Source organism: Armigeres subalbatus, chromosome 2 (genome assembly GCF_024139115.2).
Source record: "Armigeres subalbatus isolate Guangzhou_Male chromosome 2, GZ_Asu_2, whole genome shotgun sequence".
NCBI classification, from domain to species: domain Eukaryota; kingdom Metazoa; phylum Arthropoda; class Insecta; order Diptera; family Culicidae; genus Armigeres; species Armigeres subalbatus.
The window spans coordinates 25,779,411-25,800,547 of record NC_085140.1 but is presented as its reverse complement, the minus strand read 5'-3'; the positions used below and the strand labels follow the sequence as shown (position 1 = coordinate 25,800,547).

Sequence of the window (21,137 nt, the reverse complement as noted above, 5' to 3'; positions counted from 1 at the left end):
CCGTTCTATACAAAGTCCAAAGGCACGAAGCAACTCATCAATAGGATCAAAAGCATCAACCGGAAATGGCAGCCTTCCAGCGCACAATGCACAGTGGCTAAAATCGTGTTTTAAACGAGTTTAATTAATAGTACCTTTATTATGCAATTTAGCGTAATGGAGTCCTCGAGACATTTTATTAGTAAGTCAACGCGCTTCTTTGGAGGTATTCAGCCTTATGATCAATCCCCCTAAAAGTGAGGTGAATAATTATTTTTTCCACTTTTCCACTTTTTTCCAACATGGAAGGTATATGTCTTCGCAAGAGTTGTAGCAAAAGTTCTCCTGAAAAACTTTGTCGAAGACACCAAGTTCGTAATTTCATTACTTTTGGAGATTTATTGCATTTTATGCCAACAAGTTTTGAACATGTTCGATGTATAAGCATACAATCATATGGAGACGCATGGTGCATTGGTTCATCAACTCCTTGTGGTGGGTGATTGATTTCTACCTTGCAAAGTAGGAAATGGTTTTTGATGAAACATTACTTACATTCGCTTACAACAGCGGTTCTCAACCTGGGGTACATGTACCCCTGGGGGTGCCTTTGCTGGCTCTAGGGGGTACCTCGGACAAAAACACGTAATGGCGGACGTAGTACAATTCCAATCGAAACTCATTGATACAGTTTTGATAATTGTGTATTTTTAATTAAAAAAAAAAATATATTGTCCTTAATATGCAATGCGATCAATAAATTCCAATTGTATTCTGCCTTCCACAACCAGTACAATGTATGAAAGGCTGCGGAACAAAAGATCGAACGTGCAAAACGTCGAATGAACAAAATGATTTTTTTTTTCACTAATGCTCGGTTGCTTTGTTGCAAGATGATTAGAAGCATCCTTCTACGCTTCTCGAAAGCCTTCTTCCAAGCAGCTCGGAGGCCTCCTTTCAAGAGGCTCGGAAGCCTCCTCCTTTCAAGTGGATAGGTTGCCTCCTTTCAAGAGGATCGTAAGCCTCCTTTTAAGAGGCTCGGAAACCTCCTTTTAAGAGACTCGGAATCCTCATTTCAAGAGACGCAGTAGCCTCCTTTCAAAGAGGCTCGGAAGCCTCCTCTCAAGAGGCTTAAGAGCCTATATTCGGAGCCTATGCTCGGAAGACTCCTTTTATAGAGGCTCAAAAGCCTCCTTTCAAAAGGCTCGGAGGCCTCCTTTCAAGAGGCTGGGAAGCTTCTTTTCAAGAGACTCAGAAGTCTCCTTCCAAGAGGCTCAAAAACCTCCTTCCAGGCTCAGAAGCCTCCTTTCAAGAGGCTCAAAAGCCTCCTTCCAAGAGGGTCAAAAGCCTCCTTCCAAGAGGCTCGGAAGGCCCCCTTTCTAAAGGCTTGGAAGGCTCCTTTTCAAGAAGCTTGGAAGCCTCCTTTCAAGAGGCTTGGAAGCATCCTTTCAAGAGGCTCAAAAGCCTCCTTCTAAGAGGCTCGGAAGCGTCCTTTCAAGAGGCTCGGAAGCCTATTTTCAAGAGGCTCGGAAGCCTCCTTTCAAAAAGCTTGAAATCATCCTTTCAAGAGGCTCAAAAGCCGCCTTCTAAGAGGCTCAAAAGCCGCCTTCTAAAAGCCTCAAAAGCCTCCTTTCTAGAGGCCCAAAATCCTCCTTTCAAGAGACTCAGAAGCCTCCTTTCAAGAGGCTCAAAAACCTCCTTCCAGGCTCAGAAGCCCCCTTTCAAGAGGCTCAAAAGCCTCCTTCCAAGAGGTTCAAAAGCCTTCTTCCAAGAGGCTCGGAAGGTTCCTTTTCAAGAGGCTTGGAAGGCTCCTTTTCAAGAGGCTTGAAAGCCTCCTTTCAAGAGGCTCAAAAGCCTCCTTCTAAGAGGCTCGGAAGCGTCCTTTCAAGAGGTTTGGAAGCCTATTTTCAAGAGGCTCGGAAGCCTCCTTTCAAAAGGCTTGAAATCATCCTTTAAAGAGGCTCAAAAGCCGCCTTCTAAGAGGCTCAAAAGCCTCCTTTTCTAGAGGCCCAAAATCCTCCTTTCAAGAGGGTCAAAAACCTCTTTTCAAGAGGCTCGGAAGCCTCCTTTCAAGAGGCTCGGAAGCCTCCTTTCAAGAGGCTCGGAAGCCTCCTTTCAAGAGGCTCGGAAGCCTCCTTTCAAGAGGCCTGGAAGCCTCCTTTCAAGAGGCCTGGAAGCCTCCTTTCAAGAGGCCTGGAAGCCTCCTTTCAAGAGGCTCGGAAGCCTCCTTTCAAGAGGCTCGGAAGCCTCCTTTCAAGAGGCTCGGAAGCCTCCTTTCAAGAGGCTCGGAAGCCTCCTTTCAAGAGGCTCGGAAGCCTCCTTTCAAGAGGCTCCATTCAAGAGGCTGCTGAAGCCTCCTTTCAAGAGGCTGCTAAAGCCTCCTTTCAAGAGGCTGCTAAAGCCTCCTTTCAAGAGGCTGCTAAAGCCTCCTTTCAAGAGGCTGCTAAAGCCTGCTTTCAAGAGGCCTGGAAGCTTCCTTCAAGAGGCTCAGAAGCCTCCTGTCAAGGGGCTCGGAAGCCTCCCTTCAACAGGCTCGGAAGCCTCCTTTCAAGAGGCGCGGAAGCCTCCTTTCAAGAGGCTCGGAAGCCTCCTTTCAAGAGGTCGGGAAGCCTCCTTTCAAGAGGTTCAGAAGCCTCCTTTCAAGAGGCTGGAAGCCTCCTTTCAAGAGGCTCAGAGCCTCCTTTCAAGAGGCTCAGGAAGCCTCCTTTCAAGAGGCTCAGAAGCCTCCTTTCAAGAGGCTCAGGAAGCCTCCTTTCAAGAGGCTCAGAAGCCTCCTTTCAAGAGGCTCAGGAAGCCTCCTTTCAAGAGGCTCAGGAAGCCTCCTTTCAAGAGGCTCAGAAGCCTCCTTTCAAGAGGCTCAGAAGCCTCCTTTCAAGAGGCTCAGGAAGCCTCCTTTCAAGAGGCTCAGAAGCCTCCTTTCAAGAGGCTCAAGCCTCCTTTCAAGAGGCTCAGAAGCCTCCTTTCAAGAGGCTCAGAAGCCTCCTTTCAAGAGGCCTGAAAGCCTCCTTTCAAGAGGCCTCGAAGCCTCCTTTCAAGAGGCTCGGAAGCCTCCTTTCACGAGGCTCGGACGCCTCCTTTCAAGAGGCTCGGAAGCCTCCTTTCAAGAGGCTCAGAAGCATCCTTTCAAGAGGCTCGGAAGCCTCCTTTCAAGAGGCTCGGAAGCCTCCTTTCAAGAGGCTCGGAAGCCTCCTTTCAAGAGGCTCGGAAGCCTCCTTTCAAGAAGCTCGGGAGCCTCCTTTCAAGATGCAAAGGAAGACTCTTTTCAAGTGGCTTGAAAACCGCCTTCAAGAGGCTCGGAAGCCTCTCAACAAGAGGCGCGGAAGCCTACTTTAAAGGAATGCAAAAGCTGAAAAGAGCTTCCTCCTTTCAAAGGGCTCGGAATTATTCTCTCAAGAGGATTGAAAGCTTAATTTTGAGAGGGGGTACCTCAATTAATGCAAAAGTTCGAAGGGGTACCTAACAAAAAAAAGGTTGAGAACCGCTGGCTTACAACTCTACAGTTCAGGTATTAATTTAAAGAAGAAATATTTAAACCTCTTTCTAGTGGAATGTATTCAACCGTCTAAGACGAGTTTGAACTCTCCATTTAATTCCACTACGTTTTGTTATCTTTGCAGATACGTATTTCGACCTCAACTGTGGTCGTGTGTGTGTGTGATTACACTATTTGCTGCGATTGTTTTCTTTAAGTCGAGTCAAGTACAAGACACTGATTCACCACCAGTCCAACTTTTATTGCTTCACATTTCAGGCGGATATACAGTTCTGCCACCTTTGCAAATGTTCGGCCGACAATGCCCATGTCATCCGCGAAACTAATAAATTTTCTGGACCTGTTGAAAATCGTACCCTGGCTGTTACACCAGGCTCTCCGCATGACACATTCTAGCGCAATGTTGAACAACCGGCACGAAAGTCCATCACCTTGTCTTAGTCCCCGGCGCGATTCGAACGAACTGGAGTGTTCGCCCGAAATCTTCACACGGTTTTGCACACCATCCATCGTTGCTTTGATCAGTCTGGTAAGCTTCCCAGGGAAGCTGTTCTCGTCAGTTCTCCATGTTAGGATCGGCTCACAACAGAGTCTGTTCTCCATGTTAGGGGCGGCTGATCGTCGTCCGAGTGCCAGCGAGGGACTCTAAGTGAAATTGTGCACCATGGTACATAGGAAATAAGGAGGAATGGTCCTCCGGAAATTTAGGGGGTGCAAGCCAGCCAAAAAAACTCACGCGACGAACAATCAACAAGAGAGTACGGACCGGAACCATCGGCGAAGACCAGTACGACGAAGAGTAACTAGCGATTGGAAACTCGGTTCGTGGAGCTGCATATCTCTCAACTTCATCGGGAGCACACGCATACTCGCCGATGTGCTCAAGGACCGTGGATTCAGCATCGTAGCGGTGCAGGAGGTTTGTTGGAAGGGATCAATTGTGCGAACGTTTAGAGGTAATCATAGCATCTACCAGAGCTGCGGCAACACACACGAGCTGGGAACAGCTTTCATAGTGATGGGCGATATGCAAAGGCGCGTGATCGGGTGGTGGTCGATTAATGAAAGAATGTGCAGGTTGAAGATCAAAGGCAGGTTTTTCAACTTCAGCATAATCAACGTCCATAGCCCACACTCTGGAAGCACTGATGATAATAAGGACGCATTCTAGACGCAGCTGGAACGTGAATACGACAGCTGCCCAAGCCACGACGTCAAAATCATCATAGGAGATTTTAACGCTCAGGTTGGTCATGAGGAGGAGTTTAGACTGACTATTGGAAAGTTCAGCGCTCACCGGCTGACGAACGAAAACGGCCTACGACTAATTGATTTCGCCGCCTCCAAGAATATGGCCATTCGCAGAACCTACTTCCAACACAGCCTCCCGTATCGGTACACCTGGAGATCACCACTGCAGACAGAATCACAAATCGACCATTCGATGTTCTGATTGATAGACGGCACCTCTCCGACATTATCGACGTAAGGACATATCGTGGCGTTAACATCGACTCTGACCACTATATGGTGATGGTGAGACTGCGCCCAAAACTATCCGTCATCAACAATGTTCGGTACCGACGACCACCGCGGTACGACCTAGAGCGACTGAAGCAACCTGAAGTCGCCACTGCATACGCGCAGTATCTCGAGGCAGCGTTGCCGGAAGAGGGTGAGCTCGATGGGGCCCCTCTTGAGGACTGCTGGAATACAGTCAAAGCAGCCATTAACGACGCAGCGGAGAACAACGTCGGGTATATGGGACGAAGTCGAACGATTGGTTCGACGAAGAGTGCAGACAGATTCTGGAGGAGAAGGACGCAGCGTGGGCGGTGGCGCTGCAGCAAAGGTACCCGGCAGAACGTGGAATGTTATAGACGGAAGCGGAGACAGCAGACCCGCCTTTTTCAGGAGAAGAAACGCCGCCTGGAAGAAGCGGAGTGCGAGGAGATGGAACAGCTATGCCGTTCTCAAAAAACACGCAAGTTCTACCAGAAGCTCAACGCATCCCGCAAAGGCTTCGTGCTGCGAGCCGAAACGTGCCGGGATAAGGATGTGAGCATCTTGACGGACGAACGTGTGATGATCGAAAGGTAGCACTACGAGGAACATTTGAATGGCGCTGAGAGTACAGGCAATGAAAGTCAAGGCAGCGGAGGAGATGACTACGTCAGTTCAGCGGACGATGGAAGCCAACCAGCCCCCACCTTGAGGGAAGTTAAGAATGCCATCCAACAGCTAAAGACCAATAAAGCAGCTGGTAAGAACGATATCGGAGCTGAGCTCATCAAGATGGGCCCGGAAAAGCTAGCCACTTGCCTGCACAAATTGATTGTCAGAATCTGGGAAACTGAACAGCTACCGGAGGAGTGGAAGGAAGGGGTTATGTGCCCTATCTACAAGAAAGGCAACAAGCTGGAGTGTGAGAACTTTCGAGCAATCACCATCCTTTATGCCGCATACAAAGTGATATCCCAGATCATCTTCCGTCGTCTGTCACCATTAGTGATTGAGTTCGTAGGAAGTTATCAAGTCGGCTTCGTTGACGGCCGCTCGACAACGGACCAGATCTTTACTGTACGGCAAATCCTTCAAAAATGCCGTGAATACCAGTTTCAAACGCACCATCTGTTCGTTGAGTTCAAGGCGGCATACGACAGTATAGACCGCGTAGAGCTATGGAAAATTATGGACGAAAAAATCCAATAAAACTGTTTTTATTTTTGCTTTTCTCGTATACAAAATATACGTATAGGCTATATGTTCGCTCCAAAAACGAATTTTTATAGGATGCCTGGAGACCCATAGTGTTATATACCGATCTGTGTGTGTAGGTGTGTGCGCAAACTAATCTCACTCATTTTTTAGGCACTTATCCTTTACCGATTTGCTCGCAACAAGTTGCATTCGACGCAGAAGCCTGTCCCATTATTTCCTATTGGGCTCAGAAGTTCTGGTCAAAATACTATTTTTTAAACACACGAGAAAGGCTTTATCACCGCTAGGTGGATTAATCTGGGTTTTAAAGTTTTTAAGTCACAATAGCCACCCAACGGCGTATTTTAATATTATCTAAAACTTTCTAGAACATGTAAAAAATATGGAATTGAAATTGAAGAAGAATGAAAAACCCATTTTTAATAGTACCCTTTTTATGCAATTTATCGTAATGGTGTGTTCGAGACATTTTATCAGTAGGTTTATGAGCTTCTTTGGAGGTATTCAGTTTACTGATCAATCCCCCTAAAAGTGAGATGAAAAATTTATTTTTTCCTCTTCACAACATATAAGGTTTGATTTTTCATAAAAGTTGTAGTAAAAATTCTCCTGAAAAACTTTGTCGAAGACACCAAGTTCGTAATTTCATTACTTTTAGAGAAGGCGTATATCTTCCATGTTGTAAAGTGGAAAAAATAATTTTTTCATCTCACTTTTAGGGGGTTTGATCATAAGGCTGAATACCTTCAAAGAAGCACGCTGGCTTACTGATAAAATGTCTCGAAGACGCCATTAAGCTAAACCACATAATAAAGATACTATTAAATAAACGCGCTAAAAACACGAATTTAGCCACTGTGGAATGGTGGTGTAAAATGACTCTATTGCATGTAAAATAATGGTGAACGCATGGTAGTTCGATTTTTCTTAATGTATTGAACTGCAATCTTATGGATGAGGTGGGAAAAACGCAAATCGCAAAATTTGAGTGAATATGAAGGGATTTTCCTCACTTTTTCCAATGTAGCTCAATAATAGATAACTACTTATGAATTGTAATGGTAATATTAGTTCATAAATATCCTACAACAGATTATATGAGTGAGGCCATTTTGCCTCACTGGTGCATTATGCACCGTTCTCCCCTGCTTTGATGCGTCCGCTGCAACTATGATCTCTTTGGACGACGGGTCGTAGTGGGTAAGCAGTAGCTCAGAGAGTAGAATGGTCGTGAACTGCTCAAAAGGCTTTTGGCATTCAGGGGTCTAGTTCCATGCGGTGTCTTTTTTGAGCAGGTTATCGAGAGGAGCCTTTGATTGATTCATCTGCTTGACGAATCGATCATAATAGATGACTGCGCTGAAATAGGACTGGAGCTGCTTGACATCGTTCGGAGGCTGCATCTTGGAACGCACATGTTCGATAACAGCGTTAAGCTTGTGATCGTGTTCCTCTTTGGTGCGATCAGCGATAAAGTTATCGTCCAAATACGGCTCGATACCAGGAATACTAGCCACCATGCTGTCGATGATGCGCTTGAAAGCGTCGATTGTACTGATATAAGCCACGGTGAGTGTTGACCGTGAGCAGATTTCGTGAATCCTTCTCGACCTCGACCTGCAAGTATGCCTCAGCCAATTTTAGGTGTGTGAAGTAGCGCGCTCCAACCAATTCCGCGTCGTTTCTGAACATTTCCAGGTTTTGAGTTGTGTCTGTATTGCACGAAACTGTCGATATATTTAGTAGTGATCTTGTTGGACATAAACATTATGTCAGGCATTATGCGTCGGTCAAATTATTTTAATGAATTAGGCTTCTTTAAGTTTTGGACCAATTCGTCAGGCAAATGACACTTTACAACACCTTTTGGCTGTAACACGACTTATCTCATCGGGGGTTGTGAAAATTGAAAAGTAAATAGACCTGCGAAACTTTGCTACATTAAATAAAAATCAAGATATAATTCTTCGACCAGGTGATACAACACAACGTTACCATTACAAAAGTATATATTATCAAAAAAGAAACAAAACAAATTAATCACACTCATCCAGGCGCATCCATCGATCAGGTGTTCCACACAGTTAAACATCACACTTAAGCACTAGTATCAAGCAATAAGGAATAAAGTATGCAAAAGTGAAATCCAGACCCTCGGTTAGGTCACATGTTAAGCCGCCACATTATCGGACGAACAGTCGCGTCTACTTCAATGATGCTGCTTCTTTTGTTTCCTGCCACCGCCTCCGCCACCATTGACTGCCGTGGATTGGTTCTGCTGTTGTTGGTTGTGTTGATTCTGGTTTGACTGTGGCTTGGTTGGCGGATCTGCAGAACACGAGACAAACATATGAAAGCTATTTAGATTACATTATCTACCATGATGTAAACCTACTTGTATTAGTATTTTTATGGCCGTCTGTTGATGGTTGATCTTTAGCTGAGTTGCCTTGATTTGCGGTTTTGCTATCAGCGCTCGCACTTGTGTCAGTTGCGGTTTTGACCAGTTTCTGAGGAGCTGTACCAATAAGATAATGAAGTTATAACTTATTAATTGCCAGAAGTAAGAATTTACCATTGGGTTCCTTTCTTGATTGAGAATTTCCATTTTCGGCAATTGGTTCGGCAGGTGCCGATGGCTTCGGATTGTCATTATTTTCGGCGGCATTCAGCGAAGACTTCTCGAACTGTTCATCTAGCTTGCCTTTCTGGTTGGTGTACTTATCCAGCAGCTTCTGCACAGAGGCTGCCTCGAACGTGATGTTTTCTACCGACACAATATCCTTCAGACGACCGGCCAGCTCTTCACCTGCTTTCTCTAGAGATGCTCCAACTGCCTTGGCTGGTGGAGTAGTGTGTCCATTTGTTTCCTTTTTGACTTTCTTCGGTCCATTCCGTTTGGCGGGATCCGTTGTTTCCGTGAGCGATTTGTCACTCTCCGATACGTAGCTGTCCGATTCCGACGAAACCGATTCACTTGGCTGTAAATTGAGAGAATGGAAATAAAGTAACCATTTTCCATTGCAAGCTAACTCAGGGAGAAACTACAACATTACTTCTTCATGGGGGTGAAAAAGAAGAAATTTGAATTGGAATTGGGACAAAGTGAACCCGTACGTTGACATTCGATATCAAAAAACATATAAGACGAGCTGATTCGACAACCTTCACCCAAGATGGTTTATTTAACTTTTTTTTGCCACACTAAAAAGTTGTACAGAATGGCTGTTACTCTAATTTACTATTTTCTGTTGTAATTTAAACGCCTGCTCCAACAACATCTGGACTGGTCTACTTCTTCCATACCATTACATCTCCCACTGGGATATTGCCGTTTTGCAATAATTATTATGCACCTTACAGTTATATATTTTTATATTATGCACTTCATATTACGATCGTATGTTCAGGAATGTCACCCAGTAATGTCAGGAAAATTTCCTAGGTTGGGGCTAGGTCGGCAAGTTGTTGTTTTGTAGCCGCGTATCTTACTACTAGGCTAGTGAAGGCTAATGATCTATGACGGTGGAAGTATTCAAAACTTAGATCCCCGTTGAACGTTCACAAAAGAATCCAAATATACTGCCGATAGTACCATTTTTGTCATGAGTGTCCGCGTTCAAAGATCAGATAAAATACTATACTATATAAATAGGGATTCACGATTTATTATATTCTCCTTGGCTTACAACAAAAATTAATTAACTTAATTCGAACCAGCACAGGACACTTTAATCACGTCAATTTTCGTGAAAGGGGACCCGTTGGACCTTTCTAAACTGATCACCCGGGGCCTGAAGTGCACCTTTCGACTGTGCGTCGAAGGTGTGAAACTAATGACCAAGGGAAGGTCTCACTTCGACAAGGTACTGGAGTTTTTTTTATTTAATTTTTTCGCTATATTGGCTTTTCTCGGTGATAATGAACAGAAACAGCATTATTTTCCGTGACACGTTTCGACTTACTGACCTTCAGCCATCATCAGACGTCTATAAAAAGACTCAAACTAACAATTTTCACAAACATTTTTTCACAGACATTTTGTTAACAAACATGGATATTACAAACAAACTCACAACGTGCTAGATGTAACCTGTCAGCTTGGCCAGTCAAATTACACTAAATAGAATTACCCTTCCAAGATGGGGTGTAGACCATATGCAGAGTAGGCTAAGCTTGGGAAGGAAATTCTATTTAGTGTAATTTGACTGGCCAAGTTTCTGTTCATTATCACCGAGAAAAGCCAATATAGCGGAAAAACTAAATGAAATCCCGCGGTGATTAAATCAAACAATAAAAGGTACTGGAGTACCTGAATGCGAAATGGTTCCAATTTTACACACACAACGTCACCGGCAGCAAGCCCCTCAAAGTCGTCCTACGTGGCCTCAACAGAGTGGACGAAAAGGAGCTGTAGGAAGCTCTGGAGGAAAGTGATCTGAAGCCGACCAGCATATACAAAATCCGCCGGCATGACACTTTCCGGACCTACGGTGATCAGCTGTATCTGGTGCACCTGGAGCACTGTACTACCACGCTGAAGGACCTCAAGCAAATTAAGGCCATCAACAGCACCGTCGTCGAGTGGACGAAGTACAAGCCCGTGCATCGTGACGTGACGCAGTGCAGGAACTGGCTTCGCTTCGGCCATGGCACGCGGAACTGCTTTATGAACGCACGATGCACGTGGTGCGGCATCGACAAGTGCGAGCAAATGGAAGAGGCTGACCCCAAGTGCGCCAACTGTGGAGAAAAGCACCGGGTCACAACGAAGGCCTGCCCTAAACGCGCGAAATTCTGAGAAATCCACAAGAAATCTTCCAGCCCGAAGCTCGCCCCCATTGCTCAACGAATCCCGCCCCGCGGCATCCGATTTCGGTCCTTGCAACCTCAAAGAAGATTCGCAGCTGCTGCTGCCTCGGTCACATTAGAAGTCAAGCCAAACAAAGCAACATCTAGTCCGTCGACTAGCGATTGGCCGTCGCTCCCTCCCACAGGATTCCCCCCTGCAGCAAGATGAGCTTGAGCATCCTCTACCCCCGGAGGATTCCACTCCTCTCCACATCCCGGAGCAGCTGGCTTCGATATTCAGTCAACTTGCGGCTCGGCTTCGAAGCTGCAAATCCCGGTTTGACCAGATCTACACTCTGAGCCTTTTCGTCATTGAAAATGGCTTCTAGGTTGGGTCTGGTTAACTGGAACGCTTGCTCGCTCATAAGCAAAATCGTCGAGCTCAGCGATTTCCTGCAGGAGAAGGAGATTGACGCGGCTTTCATCACCGAAACCCATCTGAAGCCCGAGGTAAGCGCAACAATTCCGGGTTTTAGGCTGGTGAGGTTCGATCGAACTCATCGAAGTTCATTATAGCTGGAGACCTGAACCCAAAGCACCAATCGTGGAAACACCATCTCAAACCGAAACGAAGTCGTCTGGTCCAACGATGACCTGGAGGGCCACTACACCATCCTGAGCCCTGCCAGCCCTACCCTGTTGACACGGTCCAGGGCCCATGCAACACTCGACATCTTCATCACGAACATGAACTCCCAGTCGGTCGTCTTCCAGGGGCTAACCCGGCTAACTATCACCACAGGGTTTGCAGAAATCGCTCTCAATGGATAACGAACAACGATAGAAGAGAGGGAAAATTCTCTTCGAATCATAACAAGCCATGAAAACAAAACTATCGCACTTGTATACAAGTTGAAAAAAAATACTGATTGGGATAGGCGGCCCCCACCTAGGGGGATTGATAAAACGCTTTGTCCTCGCCCATTATATGTTGGGGACCATATTTTTTTCGACCAGTTGTGTAAAACAAGTTGAAAGGCATCATTAGAACCGGTGCCCCCCGCAATTGGGGCTTATTAAAAGAAATTTATCATGGGTTGTAGCCCCCCGAATCTGTTCATTATCGTAGCAGCTACCGAAAAACGTCTCTCACGGTGTACTACCTATCGAGAGTGTATACAGACAGACGTGATAAGTGAGTCATTCTCCTTTGGATTCAAACCCTGTATCACCAAGTCGACTGGGGTCGGTTTCAACAGTGCGTGGACGAGATCATCGACTACCAGCGGCATCCGGTGTCATCTGAAGACGTCGACGAGCAGCTGCACGCCAACCTAGCCCTCGAGCAGCATGTTCCAAAGGCCCGGCGGGTAAACAACATCCTAACCATTGATACACTCACCGAAGATTTGATCCGTTTGTGAAATGTCACTTGCAGGCAGAACCAACGTACTGGGCTGCATGCGCTTAAGACCCGGTGCAATCGCATGATAGGAATTATCCAGTCTAGAATGGTCGACCTCAGAAATAGTGATTTTTCCAATAAGATCCGCGCTCTAGCAGACTGTGATAACCGTTCTGGAAGCTAACCAAAATTCTGAAACTCAAGCTTCGGCCCATTCCACCTTTGATCTCACTAGACTACAATGACTCTAAAGATCGGAATTAATTTATTGGCTTTTTTTTGGTAATAATTATACTGCTCAAAGCGAAATGGAGTAGATGAAAGTAATGAAGATACAGATTCGATTGACACCGCAAGCGAGCGGCAGCGATTTCAACAATGCTTGTTCTCTCATATGGCCCTCTGCTAATCTTCAGTTTCTATTCATTTCACACTTGCCGCTCGTTTCCGGTGTAAATCGAATCTGTATCTTCATTACTTTCATCTACTCTCTTTCGCTTTGAGTTGTATAATTATTAATAAGATAAAGTCACGTGGTGATCTAAGCTTTCCTGAATCTAAAGATCGCTTGATAACTCCTGCGGAGAAGGCAGCCGAAATAGGTTACCATTTTGTCAGCTCACACAATCTTGAACAGAACATCAACAGCCCACATGAAGCAGCCGCCAGTGAGTTGCGAATAACATCCATCTGACTCTAAACGACTTCTCGGTGGAGGAACTTCTTGAAGATCGCAGCTGACGAATTGACGGCCTATACCAAATCATCAAAAGACACGAAGGCCCAAGGCTTCGACAGCATCCTAAATCTCGAGCTCAAACACATGAGTGTTCCATTCTTTGAGTAACTTTCACTGATCTTCAATCAGTGTCTGTCCAATCGTCCTGGAAGTCTGCGAAAGTCATTCCCATCCGGAAGCCTGGGGAGGATTCTTCCTCTCCAAAAATCTATCGTCCCATCAGCCTTCTCTCAGCGTCATCCAAGCTGTTTGAAAAAGCAATTTACCACCATCTACTCGAGTCTTTCGACGCGGTCGATCAACCGAACACCCACCGACCCGAGGGTCCGGATATGCTGACTGCCTTACCAGTGGTGTTCTGAAGTTACGGGAGCGAGACGTCATTAATCTGCTCCGCAAAATCAGTATATCAATAGTGCTGTCCAATGAGAGCTTGAAGTAGCTCGAAGTTTCTCCTTGTCCTGCTCATGCCCATTTGTTGACAAAAAAGAAAGAGCAGGACGGTAACAACTTCGAGCTACTTCGAGCTGCTCATTGGGCAGCACTATCATTTGCGCCTTAGAGAAGAAGACAAGCGTTTACAATGGTGGTAGGTCTTTTGGCATAAGGCTGTTTGGCATAATGTCGTTTGCCATAATGGCCGTTTGGCATAATTTCCGTTTGGCATAATGGTCATTTGGCATAAAAGTTGTTTAATTATCAATTTCGAAACTTATGCATGTTCAATTATTCAATTGTTCAATTATTTATAATGCTTGTCATTTGAACATTATAAGAGAGATGTTCTAAATTGATTATTTCGAATTAAAGATCAGATTCTATCACTGGTCGAAGGAACTTTTTATTATCTGCCTATTCCACTTAAAATATTTTTACCTTTGGGTCAGCAGCAAGATCGTCGTTGAGCAAAATAAACTACAAAACTCAAATAGCAAAATTGTAAGTGCTCAAGAGAAAAACTATTTTTACACAAAAAAGGCAATAATAAACAAAGGAAGTTTTTTTCTGCATGAGAAATATTCATCTCTTTAAAAGCATTGTTTGTCAGTACATTCAAAGCTAGTTGCCTATATGCCGGGTATTAAGCCACCCGGAGTGGAAATTAATTACTATGTCTGAAACTCGATTATGCATATGCACAACATGTAATAGATTTAGTTTGGAAAAGGTATTGGAGGGTAACCGCCCCTTCGGTGGACTTTGATCCCACGACCCCAGTACGCTAGACAGGTGCTTTTCCTACTAAGCTACGAAGGACCTCCGTTGCCCTCCGCAGCTTAGCGGGTACTGATGAAACCAAATTCCCAGCACCGAGCCACCAGCCTAACTCTCGCAATACAATATTTAGTATTATCCGGCTCCTACACACTTGCTTCATCAGCAACGGCGCTCAATGAAGTAGGGTTGTGTGAGGTTGTGACAGTTGGTCGTCAGATCCCGACCCGACCACATAAGCGAAGAGAGATCGCCACTCGAGTTCAGTACATTCAAAGATACATTTTTAAATCAAAACTTTTTGAAATCTGATCAATTGAAAATTACAAAAAATAATCAAAATACCCCGTCTAAAGGCGGTCTTGAGCACTAGAGGGTTAAATTAACGCTTTTGCTCGGTTTAATGCGAACAGAGATGAAAATGCTTGTTATTAAAAAACGCGTTTGCCCGGTATGAGGCGAACAGAAGAGATAACACCTCCTTTAAATGATCACGTTTGCAAGGTATAACGAAACTATGCCTGTTTCTTGCCACGGGAGGAGCAAGCGTTTTCCACGACAAGAAGAGATCCTCTTATGCTAGGGTCTTGCCGCCATGCCCTTTTTGTCACAGTAAGGTTTATCGCCAGCAAACTTCATTACACAACCTGAGTCGCCTAACAAGTAATAATCATTCACATGAATTATAAATAATTTTCTATTGATTATTATTTTTTTATTGAAATAAACTATAAACTTGAAACCAGGACTGATTCGGGGTACTGACTCATTCGGGGTAGTGCCCCACTTGGGGTGATGCCATTCGGGGTAGGGACTCATTCGGGATAATGACGTCTGGGGTGGTGGCCTTCGGGGTAATGACATTATGGGTAGTGTCATAGAGTCGAAATGCTTCCTTCTTCCAATTCAGCAATTTGCTTGGTTTAGGACACGGGAAGATATTTCCCTTCTTTCAAATGATGCATTTGCCCGGCAGACGGCAAGAGACGATATGATTTCGTCCTTCAATTCAGGCATTTGCTCGGCTTGAGGAAAAGGAATTAATGATCCCTTCTTCCAAAGGATGCATTTGCCCAGCAGAAGCCAGAGAAGATATGACTCCTTCTTCCAATTCAAGCATTTGGTTCGCTCGGTTCAATGCAAGGGGAAATAGAAACCGTTTGCTAATAAAAGGGTGAAATGGGCAAGTTTTCTTGCTTGTCCTGACATGAAAAACAAAAAAAGCCACCAATGTCAATTTATTTTAAAGCTGATCTATCTTGCTACTAGTTGAGTCAACATTTGAAATGGTTTTGACAGGGAGCTTCTTTATTCTGTATTTGTCACACCGTACAATTCCGTTTCCAATTATCATGTATTGCCCATATAAAGGAAACCACGTAACTGAATGGCCCAACAAATGCCAAACGGCCGTTATGCCAAACGGCTTTATGCCAAACGGGGGACAATCGTTTACAATTATTCCTGTTCCGTAAAGATCCGTCAGAGAAGTTAACCGTGTTTGGCGCAGTTCGTCAAAAACCTGAATGCGAATAAGTTTGCTGGACAGATTCCGTCGGTGGCGGTGACCATAGTCGAAAACCACTTCGACGAATACTTCGATAGAGCGGATACGATCGAGGAAGATGTTAAGCGAGCAAAAGAGGTATGATTTGTCCCCTCCATGGGGCGGTAGCTGCAAGTCCGGATCCGAGCGAGTTCTGAAAATCGCATGGAGTCTGGTAAGTGACGTGTTTTAATTTTCCACCAAACCAATTGACGATCTGGAGCCATTCTTGTCCGACGAGAATCGGCCAATGGAAAGGATCGTTATGGGCTGCTTGATGAGCTTTATCAACCCGTTAGGACTGCCGTTCATGTTCGCGTTCTACGGATCCTAAATCTGTTGGATGGCGAGTGTGAGTGGGGCCTGCAGATTGACAAAAAGTGCGAGGAGAAATGGAGTAGCTGGATCCAAAGGCTCCTGAAAATAGAGTTCTTCGCTACTGTTTCCGCTGCGGACGTTCGCTGCTCGTGTTTGCAGAAGCAAGCCAAGATGCGTACGGCGCCGAAGCGTACATCCGCACGGAGACAGCCACCGGACAGTTGCGTTCGTTCATGATGTCGTGGTAAGTCGTTTTGGATCAGCGAAATCCATAGCCTGACGCAGAATAGAAATGAGTTCCTATGAAGCCCAACGTGGCCGACGCGTTAACAAAATGGGAGAAAGCCCACAGCCTGTTACCCGACGGACCATGGTTCCACGATCCATAGTTCCTGTTTCAGCCAGAGAGCTATTAGTCGGTGCAAGAAAGAGTTACATCGGATACCAACGAAACGACCAGTCCAGTGGGTGCCTGCACTTCCATGAGATCTTAGTAACCGAGCCGATAGTAGATACGGTATTCAGCGGTATTCTAAGAGGAAGCTTTGCTTTTCCGGATAGTGACGTGTGGTAAACAACAAATTACAGAATAAAAATGGATGGGCAGAAAATCGAGACCGTTTCGGTCCGTTCAAGAATTAGGAGCATATTGAAAAAAAGAACGTGCGATCAAAAATAGTGTCACTGAAGCGAAACGAGTTACAGATGGCGGAGGTGTATCTCTAGAGATCAAGGACGAGATTCGCATGCTCAAGAAGAAACAGTAGCTACCGTACCAGCAGCGTCAGGCGAGGAGTACATCTGCAGGAGCATTACTATAGATGTTGAAGCCCGGGGAGTCGCAAGCTTTTTTAAGGCGACCAATTTAATCGTGTATATTAGGGCAAAAGATATGAGACAGTGATGAGTGAAGGAAGAAGCTCCCTTGGTTAGGACTTTTAGTTCAACTTGTACATACATAGAGAACCGAGTATGGCCGCTCCGCTACCTCAAAATAATTTAATGTTCTTAGGTTTAACAAATCGCCGGTCCACGAAGCGGTGGTACCTTTAACTTTCCATGTTGTGTTGCGCTGAGCCTCATCCACTGAGATCTCAAAATCAATTAAACGACTTTCTAAATTCATTTTTTGGCATCCACTAGGGGCATGGAGTTGGTAAAGGCTCGAACCTGGTACCCAGTCTCTGCCAGTAGATCAATGGCCGTGTTCCCCGGAACTCTACATTGCCCTGGGGGTTATAGTGTACACATTGGCAGGAATACTTGATTTTGAATCCAGGAGTATTTCGAGTGATCGCTTTGCAAGGCCGAAAGGATTGATATGGGTTTAACGGAAGTAGAATTAGCGGCGATAAAGATTGACGCATTCTCAGCGGAAAAGACGCTGCACTGAGAGGGCAAGCTGTCCGAACACATTTATCTAGCACCAGGATGCAATACGGACCCGTTGGTGTATCGATGATTGAACCTGGCGAAGTTTTTGTTTAAAAACTCCGTTATTGACTTACTTAGAACTTCAGTGTTTTCTCCTATTTGAAAACGTTGCGAGATGGGGTTACTTTAATTGGTATTGGAGGAGTGCCAGCTCCTAAGTAACAGGTTTTAATTGGATGATATACTGCCGACATACGCATATTTGTCCCATGTTTGCTGGGATTCCCCATGTACATGGGACAGTTATGCGTACAACTGCAGTATAGTAATCAACACCTCCACCTCGAATTTTGTTTACTGTTAAGAGGAGATTTATCAGTCCTAAATATGTATACGTATAGTGGTTCGAAAAGCTGATTCACGTGTACGCAATCGTCCAACAAAGTGTCTGTCAGGATGTAGTCGAAGGGCAAGTTGACTCGAGGGGTAAGATTTTTACTGGCACGTAGTTTTGAGAGGGGGAGGAAGCTTGTAAAAGAAGCTTGAAATGCTAAGCTATGCGAACCAACCGAAAACGAAATAATCCTATCCATCTACCACAAGTTTGGATTCACCAGTAATCGTCGGAAACGATACCCGCAGGGAGATTCGGAGATGCATCGTGGTAAAAAATCATACTTACTTTGGACGATCGAATAGAGTTTGCAGCCGTACTAAGCTGACTATCTACAAAACCCTCATCAGACCGGTTATCCCTTACGGACGTGAGTCCTGGACAATGCTCGTGGAAGACCAACGTGCACTTGGAGTATTTGAAGGAAAAATGCTGCGAACCATCTATGATGGGGTGCAAATGAAATGCGGTACGTGGAGGAGGTGGATTAACCATGAATTGCAGCAGATGCTTAGAGAACCATCCGATCCATCGTTCACACCGCGTAAAACGCACGATTGTGGTGGGCCAGGCACTATGCCAGAACGTCGAATGACAACCCGGTGAAAACGTTTCCTGGACAGGAATACTGTTCGTCAACTGGAAGAGGAAAGGTGACAGAGTTTTTCAAGCACATTATATGCACATTGAAGTTTGCAAAGAAATGTATCGTTTGGCAGGTCAATTGCTTCCGTGGCTTGAAAAGCGACATTTACATCGCGAATGGGACCATCAATCAGGAAATTTATGTGCAGTGGTCCCTGGAAAAACATTTCTCGCTTAACTTTTCAAAAGGTCCTAAGTAACATTTTTTTCATGATTTAATTTGAATACTGCAATCAATAGCTTTCATGTTGTTCTGTTGATTGCGCTATTTAAATTAATTCACGAAAAAATGTTACTTAGGACCTTTTGAAAAGTTAAGCAAGATTTGTTGCCTTCCTTCTCTAAAAGCAACACAATTCTAGCATGATGATTTAGAAACGTTGTCTCCAAAAGAGAAACTCTCTTTGTTTAGTCTATTTTTCGCCAATTGCTAAGGCTACTTATGCTTTTTTTTCCCTACATCTTTACTTTAGTGCTAGTCTCTAGATCTGATAAAAAATCCGAAGTAAACCTTAGCATGACTTTGCAACAATCGAAAGAGAAAGCTAACAAAGAGAGCCATTCTCTTGGACATATGACGGTTTCTGAAATCATTCCAGCATTGTTCTGTTCTGGCCGGATTCGGCATCCTTTTATAATAGAAAAATTCCATGGAGTGGAAGACCGCATACAACGACTAGGTAGTGCCCCAAAGTATGAACCCTTTCAACGCGCCGGTGCTCCACCCAATTGGATGTCGTTGGGCCAGAGTTTCGCGAAGGTTAGTGACTAAGAAGTCTGTGAAAAACATGATGGAAGGAGTCAAACGAAAGGCCCAAAAATTCGTGTTTATTGTAAAGGAAGCTTAAATGATTTTTATTATTCTGAATTAAAATAATTTAGAAAGGATGGGTATTGTAACCGTACCAGTTTTGGCCATGTTCCTAATTTGGCAAGTTTCTCGCATAACTCCAAAAATAAAGAAATTTTCTGGGGTTTTATTAGCTCTAACAGGAGATATATCCCTTATGCTTCTTCGCTGTTGAAGCTGATCGACAGTTTTTGGGAAATATGCATTTTTAGGGTATGCCAAATTGGGAACTAAGAAGGCCAAAACCGGTACACTTCCCCTACTTGATTTGATTTTTCAATAGAAAGTTTTTTGTGTCTTTATTAGAAAGAATTGCAGCCCTCGGATGGCTCATCTCTGAATAGAAAGTTTGATCAATTTACACACATTCTTGTTTTATCATTTTGATCGACACAGTTCCGTTTTGAATCTCATTTCGAAAGATGATTAAAGTAAATGATGACTAAAAGTCAACGGAACAGGAAATCGTCTGCAACGCATTGTTATAACACTTTTTCCAGCAATTATTGCGCCCTGAAATTTACATTTTCTTACCGAACCAATTGGATCGAAAGAAGAGACGTAATTTTTAACTCAAGTATTTTTTTCCAGACTTAGATTGAGAATATAAAAGCTATATGCACTTAAAAATAACATTCTCACTTCAGCATGCCAATGTCCAATATTTAGAGTTAGTATTCTGATTTTATTGACTAATTTGTACAATAATTGTCCTCACTTAGTCACTTCCATATTAGCTGAAACACATTAAAGTTGGGTTATTTTGTCCAATAAAACTTTGTTTATGATTATTTGATTACACTGAGATCGCTTCTAATGTGATTTGTTTTTGCTTGTTTCTGGCATTTACATTTAATAAAACTAATCCAAGGAGAAAAGTCACTCAAAATCAAAGAAAATCAAATGGTATTCAAGAATATGACGCGTTTCAAAAATTGTAATTCTGAACATTACATTTGTACGTGGAACAAAGCACAAGACCTTCACAGACGGTTTTGGTGGGATTGAAGGTTGAAATCACACAATCGGAATATCCTCTTTTTAATGATATTCCGGTAGAGATTGAAAAGCACGCCTTTATCAAAGTATCCTGACATAAAATACAATAATACAATCTTGATTTTACGCTTATGGTTGCGTGAACGAAATCCAAAATAAATTTTATTAAGCAATTTCTCCATAAAGCTATGTCCATTTAGAATCCGGAATAATAAAATCATCTGTATCTCGGTAACGGCTTGACGTACAAATAAGGTTATAAATAATTTCTTCTTGTTTCTAGTGAAAATTCGCACCTTCTTCTTTATTCCTTTCATCAAAAGTTGCACACCTCCGGAGTCAACTTCCTTGACACATTTGTTCCACATTTTGGTCATCTGAGTCGCGTCCCGAGCTGTTTTTCCACTTTTTCCACTTTTCTTAAGCTTCCGCTTCATTACTGCCCAAAATGTCCTGATGGGCTGGAGCTGTGGGTAGTTGCGTGGATTTATGTTTTTATCGATGAAATCTTCGTTATTATCGCGGTACCACTGGATGACTTCCTGGATGTAGTGGCAACTCGTTAAATCTGGCCAAACTTCACGGGACCTTTATGGGATTTATGGAAGGTCGACCGCGGTTTTTGAGACATTCCTCCTTGTACAGCTTCGAGTCCATCGTCTTATTCG

General features: G+C 44.1%; 1 protein-coding gene across 1 annotated transcript in view; it reads right to left on the bottom strand.

Moving 5' to 3' along the window:
* Positions 1 to 8,125: 8,125 nt before the first annotated feature.
* LOC134218291 (uncharacterized) overlaps positions 8,126 to 21,137 on the bottom strand; it is a 37,219-nt gene continuing 24,207 nt past the window's right edge. Inside the window, exons 5-7 of the mRNA XM_062697226.1 lie at positions 8,769 to 9,174; positions 8,589 to 8,711; positions 8,126 to 8,521 (exon numbers count right to left, since the gene is read on the bottom strand). Coding sequence (XP_062553210.1) covers positions 8,403 to 8,521; positions 8,589 to 8,711; positions 8,769 to 9,174 — 648 coding nt within the window. The 3' untranslated portion in view covers positions 8,126 to 8,402. The remainder of the gene's footprint in view (positions 8,522 to 8,588; positions 8,712 to 8,768; positions 9,175 to 21,137) is intronic.